Source organism: Camelus bactrianus, chromosome 35 (assembly GCF_048773025.1).
Source record: "Camelus bactrianus isolate YW-2024 breed Bactrian camel chromosome 35, ASM4877302v1, whole genome shotgun sequence".
Classification (NCBI taxonomy): Eukaryota; Metazoa; Chordata; class Mammalia; order Artiodactyla; family Camelidae; genus Camelus; species Camelus bactrianus.
The window spans coordinates 7,208,809-7,218,002 of record NC_133573.1 but is presented as its reverse complement, the minus strand read 5'-3'; the positions used below and the strand labels follow the sequence as shown (position 1 = coordinate 7,218,002).

The following is a 9,194-nucleotide window of genomic DNA, read 5'->3' as shown; positions in this document are numbered from 1 at the left end:
CAAGTGAGAGGGCTGGCTTGCTGGGTCCTCTTGGCATTGGTTTCTCCAAACACCCCCCTTTATTTTCCTCTCCCACCTACTGCGTCTTATAACCTTAATTAGTTTTGTGGCTGCAGTACTTACTTTTGTTCTAATTAAAATGCAGCATGGTGATAATGTGTTTCATTATTATTTTAATTGATCTGCAAATTGTGTTTTAGAGACACCATTTAAACTTGTTCTAAGTGAAATCTCTGCTTTTGCTTTCTAAATTTATGAAACAGCAAACGAAAGTATTTATGAATATTTGTTACTAAATTTACTAAATCCACGTCAATTAAACAAAGCATACCTTACGGATGGACTTTAAACAAGCTGAACGACTCACCAAACACGTTATACTTTTGCCATTTTATTTTGTCTAATTTTTCTAACTTTAATTTTACCACTGAAACTTTTTTAAGGGGTGGGATATCTGAGATAAATAAGGGATGCTCCTATAGCCATCAGTTCATAGTAATAGATCCAAGCTTATTCTTTAAATTTGAAGTGTTTTTATGGCTCAGGATATGGTCTATCTTGGTGACTGTCGTCCTGTGTGCACTTGAAAAGCATGTATTCTCCGTTGGATGGCATATTCTTGGTTGCAGTTAAGACCAGTTGGTTGCTGGTGCTGTTCAGTTCTTCCATATCCTTGCTGACTGTAGACTAACTCTGTTCCTGGGAGAGGAATGTTGAAGTCCCCAGCTGTATCTGCAGTAGTTTGTTTTTCTCCTTCTGGTTGTTTTTGCTTTGTATATTTTGAAGGTGTGGTCAGGTACATACTCATTTAGGATTATGTCTTTTTGGTGAGCTGAACCTCTTATCATTAGTAATGTAGTCACTCCAAATTTGAAGTAATGTTTACAACACAGTAAAAGGTTTCTATCCTTTGACTGGTAAACCTACCCAAATTATTTGAAGTGAGTTTTTCTTATAGACAGCATATAGTTGAGCTGTTTTTTCCCTGTCTTTTCATTGGTGCGTTCAGACTATTTTTTAAAGTAATTATTGATCCGTTTGGGTTTAGTTCTCCCATATCTTGTTTTCTGAGTTTTCCGTTTTTTGGTCCTCCATTTCCTTCACTGCCGCCTTTTAGGTTATATGAACATTGTTAAGTAGTTTAACTTTCATCTGTTAGCATTTTGACTGCTACCTATTTGTATAGGTTTCCTAGTGGTTGCTCTAGAATGAAGGGAGCTCTTTTCAACTGCTATGCTCTCCCCTGTTGCCAGCTTCTCGTATAAACACTGTAAATGTTCTCGTTTAGGTTGCTCAGCTTCTGGAGTGGAGGGAATTTCAAAATCAGAGGAGCTTTGTGAATCTGCGTTGCTGCTAAGACTTTGTGGCTTTTTCTCCTGAGACATGTGCTTCCCACTGCTTAGAGCAGTTGGTTCTCCAGTACTAGGAGCTATACTTACATCTTGATCTCTGCTCTCCGAGTCAGAGTACATATCCTTTGGGCAGAGTACATTTTGTTCCATTGGAGAGGCAGGGATATGCTCTTTGATTCCTGGTATACAGCCACCTTTGTTCAAGGAAGGAAGATCCCCACAGTTTCTCTCTTGAGAACATAGCAGGATGGTGTCTGATTGGCTGTCCCAGCCTTGACTTCCTTGTTCTGAGATGTATGTGGACTGAGAAGAAGTCTGGGAAGAGATGTGAGTTGATTCCCCATCAGAGTCACTGAAAAGCTTCGGGGACTGAGAGCCTCCTGCCTCTGTGGAGGAAGGGAGGTTTTCCAAAGAGTCATCTGTGATCTCATCGTTTCTTTTAAAGAACACTTCCCACTGTGGTACTTCCCCGTCAGCCTTCTGCTGGGGATGGGGAACGGGACCCATGTCTCCAGCTGAAGCTGGGGTTTCTAATTCTTCACTTTCACTGTTGGATTCCTCACAGTCTATAAAGTCTGCCCAAAGAGATGTTGGCATTCTCTCTGTTTTGCAGCATCCTGTTCTTTCTGTCAGTTTTTCAGACTGGTTTTGTGACACTTCATTCATGGGACGTGCCTCAGGGTAATAAGTTTGCTGGTTTGGAACCTTGTGCCTTAAAGGTATTGGCAGAGGATCATCAAAGAGATCACTGTCCTCTTCCTCTGCGGGAAAGACAGAACAGGTTTATAGGGGACTCAGAATGCAAGAGGAGCCAACTGGTGCTTGTAATTAAAAACCCAATTTGTAGCATTTAGCTACATTTTTTAATCCCTGGAATTGTAAATAATAGGGAGTTCAGTCTTCAAGAGAAATTAAAAGGCCCCTTGGGATATTGAGAACAACTTAACTACCATCCTACAACTTCTTACAGGGCCAGGCTCAGATCTGTGCTCCCCAAGGCCACAGTGCCACTCACCTGCAGAGCTTTTTAAAAATCCAGCTTCCTATGTCTTTCCAGACCTACTGAGTGCCTGAAAGTAGGACCTAGTAATTCCATTTTTGCTTTATGTTTTAAATTCTACAGCTGATTCTCTTCATCAGCTAGGTTTTCAAACCACCAGGACCCAGAGAAAGGTTTGTAAACTCAGAAGCTCAACGAGTTGGCTGATTTAACAAAAAGAATTTTTTTCTAAAGTTTTCCTTCTGTGAACATTTTTTTTTTTTGATACCTACTTTACACATGTTATGGGCTGAATGAGTCCTCCCAAAATTAATAATTTTAAACCTTCACTCCAATGTGACAGTGTTTGGAGGGGGGACTTTTAGGGTTAGATGAATTCATGTGGATGGGACCCACATGCGAGGTTAGCGTCCTTGCAGCAGAGGAAGCAGGCGGCTCCCTTTCTCCACGCACAAAGGAAGGGCCATGTGAACCGCACAGCAGTGACAAGGTGGCTGAAAGCCAGGAAGTGTGCCTTGCCAAGGACCAAATCTGCCAGCATCTTGATCTTGGACATCCCAGCAGCCTGCAGACCGTGAGAAGTAGTCCCCCATCTCTGGTAACGGTCATGCAGACTACGTTAGGGGCACAAGGCCATAAAAGATACTGGACTAAATACAGACAGATCAACTTTAACCAAAATATCAAGTAAGCCACATTGAATGTCAATAACTAAAAGTTCAACAAAATTGATTTTGCTGGGTTTTTTTTCCAGTTCTCTGCCACCTTTTTTTTTTTTTTTAACTTTTTTTATTGATTTATAATAATTTTACAGTGTGCCAAATTCCAGTGTAGAGCACAATTTTTCAATTATACATGAACATATATATATATTCATTGTCACATTCCTTTCTCTGTGAGCTAACATAAGATCTTGTGTATGTTTCCCTGTGCTATACAATATAATCTTGTTTATCTATTTTACAATTTTGAAATCCCAGTCTCTATTCCCATCCCCTTGGCAACCACAAGTCTGTATTCTATATCTATGAGTCTATTTCTGTTCTGTATTTATACTTTGTTTTTTGTTTTTTAGATTCCACATACAAGTGATCTCATATGGTATTTTTCTTTCTCTTTCTGGCTTACTTCACTTAGAATGACATTCTCCAGGAGCATCCATGTTGCTGCAAATGGCATTATGTTGTCGGTTTTTATGGCTGAGTAGTATTCCATTGTATAAATATACCACTTCTTCTTTATCCAGTCACCTGTTGACGGACATTTAGGCTGTTTCCATGTCTTGGCTATTGTAAATAATGCTGCTGTGAACATTGGGGTGCAGGTGTCATCCTGAAGTAGATTTCCTTCTGGATACAAGCCCAGGAGTGGGATTCCTGGGCCATATGGTAAGTCTATTCCTAGTCTTTTGAGGAATCTCCACACTGTTTTCCACAGTGGCTGCACCAAACTGCATTCCCACCAGCAGTGTAGGAGGGTTCCCCTTTCTCCACAGCCTCTCCAGCATTTGTCATTTGTGGACTTTTGAATGATGGCCATTCAGACTGGTGTGAGGTGATACCTCACTGTAGTATTGATTTACATTTCTCTGATAATTAGTGATATTGAGCATTTTTTCATGTGCCTTTTGATCATTTGTATGTCTTCCTTGGAGAATTGCTTGTTTAGGTCTTCTGCCCATTTTTGGATTGGGTTGCTTATTTTCTTCTTATTGAGTCATATGAGCTGCTTGTATATTCTGGAGATCAAGCCTTTGTCGGTTTCATTTGCAAAAACTTTCTCCAATTCTGTAGGTTGTCTTTTTGTTTTACTTATGGTTTCCTTTGCTGTGCAGAAGCTTGTAAGTTTAATTAGTTCCCATTTGTTTATTCTTGCTTTTATTTCTTCTAGGAGAAAATTTTTGAGCTGTATGTCAGATGATGTTTTGCCTATATTTTCCTCTAGAAGGTATATTGTATCTTGTCTTATGTTTAAGTCTTTGATCCATTTTGAGTTGATTTTTGTGTACGGTGTAAGGGAGTGTTCTAGCTTCACACTGCTTTACATGCTGCTGTCCAGTTTTCCCAACACCATTTGCTGAAGAGACTGTCCTTATTCCATTGTATATTCTTGCCTCCTTTGTCGAAGATTAGTTGAGCAAAAGTTTGTGGGTTCATTTCTGGGCTCTCTATTCTGTTCCATTGGTCTATATGTCTGTTTTGGTACCAATACCATGCTGTCTTGATGACTGTAGCTCTATAGTATTGTCTGAAGTCTGGGAGAGTTATTCCTCCAGCCCGTTTCTTTCTTCAGTAATGCTTTGGCAATTCTAGGTCTTTGATGGTTCCATATAAACTTTATTATGATTTGTTACTATATATAGAAAACTCTAGAAGGTCCACACAAAAACTACGAGAGCTGATTGAAGAATTCAGCAAGGTAGCAGGTTACAAGATTAACATTCAAAAATCAGTTACATTTCTTTACACTAACGATGAATGAACAGAAAATGAAAGTAAAGGAACAATCCCCTTTAAAATAGCACCCAAAGTAATAAAATATCTGGGAATAAATCTAACCAAGGAGGTGAAAGAATTATACACAGAAAACAATAAACCATTGATGAAGGAAATTAAAGACGACTTTAAAAAATGGAAAGATATCCCGTGCTCTTGGACTGGAAGAATCAATATTGTTAAAATGGTCACACTGCCCAAGGCAATCTACAGATTTAATGCAACCCCTATCCAATTACCCAGGACATATTTCACAGAACTAGAACGAATGATAATCCAATTTTAAAATGAGTGAAACATTCAAACAGACATTTCACCAAAAAAGATAAATACATGGCCGATAAGCACACAGAAATAGCTCAACATCAGTAGAGAATACAGATCAAAACTATAAGGAGATGCCCCTTTACGCTACTCCAGCGGCTGTATTAATATCCAGTGGAGCCGATTTCAAAGCTAAAAATATTACCAGGAATAAAAAAAGTCATTTCCTAAAGATAAAGGGGCCAGTTCCTCAAGAGGACATAACAGGCTTAAACATGATTCAAATAGATGAAGCAAGAAGTGATAGAACTGTAAGGAGAAATCAAATTCACAATTATATCTGGAGATTTCAATACCTTTCCCCCAATAATTGATAGAGCAAGTGGAACAAGTTAATCAGCAAATATATAGAAGACTTGAACATTATTGACTAAGTTGACCTGACACTCATAGAACATCCAACAGCAACATACATATTTCTTTGAAATACACATGAAACATTTACCAAGATGGACCATTATTCTGGGCCATAAATCTCAGTAAACGTCATATAGAGTATTTTTTCTGACCACAATAAAACTAGGTAACAGAATTATCTCTGAAAAATCCTCCATACCTCTAAATAACCCATGTATTAAAGAGGAAATCAGAAAAAAAAAGTTAGAAACTATTTTGAACTGAATGAAAATGACAATACTAGTCAAATCTGTGTAACAACAACTAAAGAGTGAAACTTACAGCACAAAATGCTTGTGTTGGGGGGAAAAGGCCTAAATCAATGACTTCATATTCCACATTAAGAAATTTTAATATGAAGAGGAAAATAAACCCAAAGTAAGCAGACAGTAGGAAAAAAGGTCAGAGTGGAAATGAATGAAATAGAAAAAAAATAAAACCAATGAAACAAAAAGCTTGTTCTTGGAGAACAATAAAATTGGCAAACCTCTATTAGACTGATCAAAAAAAAAAAAAAAAAGAAAAAGTCACAAATTACTAATGTCAGGAATGAGAGACTTGATATCACTACACTCTACAGATATTAAAAAGATAACAAGGGACAGTTATGAACAAGTTTCAGCCAAAAAACTGAGCAACGTAGCTGATATGGCCAAATCCTCATTGAAAGATGCAATTTACCAAAGCGTACTTAAGAACAAATATTCTGAATAGCCCTATACTTATTAAATTGAATTTGTAGTTAAGAATGTTCCCACAGAGAACACTCCTGGCTCAGATGGCTTCACTGGTGAATTCTACCAGTTATTTAAGAAAGATACAATGCTTATCCTTCATAAACTATTTTAGAAAATAGAGCTAAAGGAACATTGTACAAGGCCAACATTATCCCAATACCAAAATCACACAAATATATTGCATGGGGAAAAAAAAAAAGACAAAGCAACTTCAGATCAATAGCCCCTCTGAACATAGATGAAAAAATTCTTAACACAATTTTGGCAAATCAAGTTGAATAATAGCCAAAAGGCTAATATGTCACAACCAAATGGGGTTTATTCCAGAAATGCAAGGTTGGTTTTAATACCTGAAAATTCAATCAGTGTGATTCACCATATTAACAGACTAAAAAAGAAAAAAATATATAATCAGCTCAATAAATGCAGAAAAAGTATTTGATAAAATCGAATATCCATTCCTGATAAAATCTCTCAGAATATTAGTAATAGAAGGGACTTCCTCTACGTGATGAAAAGCAGGAATGAAAAATCTACAGTTAATATCATATTTAATGGTGAAAAAAATGAATTCTTTCCCTCAAGACTGAGTACTAGGCAATGACATCTGCCCTTGCCACTTCTATTCATTATTGTAGTAGAAATCTAGCCAGTTAATAAGTCAAGAAAAAGAAGTAAAAGCAACCATACTGGAAAGGGAAAAATCAATTGTCTATATTCACAGACGTGATAATCTACATAGAAAATGCAGTGACTGAACTGATAAATACACAAGTTTAGCGAAGTTGCAGGATACAAGATCAAAATACAAAAGCAACTGTATTTCTATATACCAGCAACAAACAAATTGAAATTTTAAAAGGTATGCAATGTACAATGGCAACCAAAAAATGAAACACTTAGGGATCAATCTAACAAAAGATGTGCAAGACCTATACATGGAAAATGACAAAACATTGCTGAGAGAAATTAGAGACAACGTAAATAAGTGTTCATGGATCTGAACACTCAATATTGTTAAGATGTCAATATTCCCAAATTGATCAATAGATATAACACAATCCCAATAGAAATTCCAGCAGTGAACTTTTTTGTACGAATTGCAAAGGACATAGAATAGCCAAAACAACTCTGAAAAAGAACCAAAAAAAGGTGGAATACTTACATAACTTAACATGAAGATTTATAAAATTACCATATTTGAGACAGATATTGGTATAAAGAAAGAGAATCATGGAACATAAGAGTCCAGAAATAGACCCTCACATATATTATTGATTTTCAACAAAACTGCAAAAACAGTTCAGTGGAGAAGAGACAGTATTTTCAACAAATGGTTCTAGAATAGTTGGATGCCCAGAGGCACCAAAAATTTTTTTATCTTGGATCTACAGTTCAGACCATATACAAAAAGTAACACAAAGATGGATCATAGACCTAAATGAAAAACCTAAACTCTGAAAACCTCTAGAAAGCAGAGGAGAAAATCTTTGTGACCTTGGGTTAGGCAAAGATTTCTTACCTATTATATATATATAAAAAAGTAGAAATTAGTAAAGTGAACTTCTTCAAAATTAAAAATTTCTGCTCTTCAAAAGAGTCTGTTGAGACTGCAAAGATAAGCCACAGACTGGAGGAAATCTTTGCAAAGCATCTCGCTGATAAAGAACTTAAATCCAAAAACTCTGAAAACTCAGTAACAAAAAAGTTACTAAACAATTTAAAAATGGATAAAGAGCTGAAAAGACATTTCACCCATGAAGATACATGAATGGCAGATAAAACCATTAAAAGGTGCTCAACCTCACTAGTCATTAGGTAAATTCAAATTAAAACCATGAGATACTGCTACACACACATTAGGATATCTAAAATTAAAGTCTGACTACACCAAATATTGGCAACAAAGTAGAGCAATGGAACTCCTATACACAGGCAAGAACACAAAATGGTCTAACCATTTTGGAAAAGAGTTGGGCCATTTCTTGAAGATACAGCTACCGTATCGCCCACTTGTAGTTATGAAAGCATACATCCACACAAAGGTTTGTACATGAACGTTCACAGCAGCTTTATATGTAATAACCCAAAATGGAAACCACCCAAATGTAATTCAGTAGGTGAATGGATCAGCAACCTGGGGCATACCCATACCGTGGAATACTACCTACCAGCACAAAAGAATGAGCTACTGACGCAGGCAACAGCATGAATGGATCTCAAAATAAACACACTGAGTGAAGTCAGTCAGACATACAGTATGATGTTATTTATATACAAGTCTAGAAAATGCCACCTAATCTGTAGTGACAGTCAGTGGGGAAGGAGGGGAGGTGCAGTGGGAGGAACTACAAGGGGCACCCGGAGCCTCGGCTGATGGAGATTTTCATTATCCTAATTATGTGACAGTTTCTCAAGTACATGCATATGTAAAAATGTGTCAGATTGAACACTGTAAATGTGTGCAATTGTATCAATTATACCTCAGTAAAGCTGTTTTTTTTTTTTTTTAAAAAAAAACTACAAATAACTTTGTAGAAGAGAAGGATGAGAAGATGTGTTACCTAATAGATTTAACTTTTGAAATTAATGGAATTGTTTTTCTAGGACCTTTTAGTTCTTAAAACAAAAGGAAATGTGCTTTCCTTTCAGACACCAGTAATAGGCTTACTGTATCAGTCCTGGAATTGGCATCTAAATGTTTTCCAGTTAGATTCTGTATGAGAGGAAGTGCAGAAATGGAGATGAAAAGACAGGCCTGGGTGAGAATCCTCACCTGTCATTCACGTCTGGCTAGACTTTGGAGGATTTACTTCTATCCCTAAGCTTTGCTTTCCCTATTGGTAAAAGTGGGATGACAATGCCCCTTGCAGGTTTGTTTGGGGATTTA

The 9,194-nt window shown here is 37.0% G+C and overlaps 1 protein-coding gene across 4 annotated transcripts in view; it reads right to left on the bottom strand.

Moving 5' to 3' along the window:
• Positions 1–371: 371 nt before the first annotated feature.
• Positions 372–9,194, bottom strand: part of DCLRE1C (DNA cross-link repair 1C) — a 50,885-nt gene continuing 42,062 nt past the window's right edge. For all 4 annotated transcript variants that reach the window (XM_074358187.1, XM_074358186.1, XM_074358188.1 and 1 more), the window contains one exon: positions 372–2,113. In XM_074358187.1, the coding sequence (XP_074214288.1) occupies positions 1,149–2,113 (965 nt within the window). In that variant the 3' untranslated portion in view covers positions 372–1,148. The remainder of the gene's footprint in view (positions 2,114–9,194) is intronic.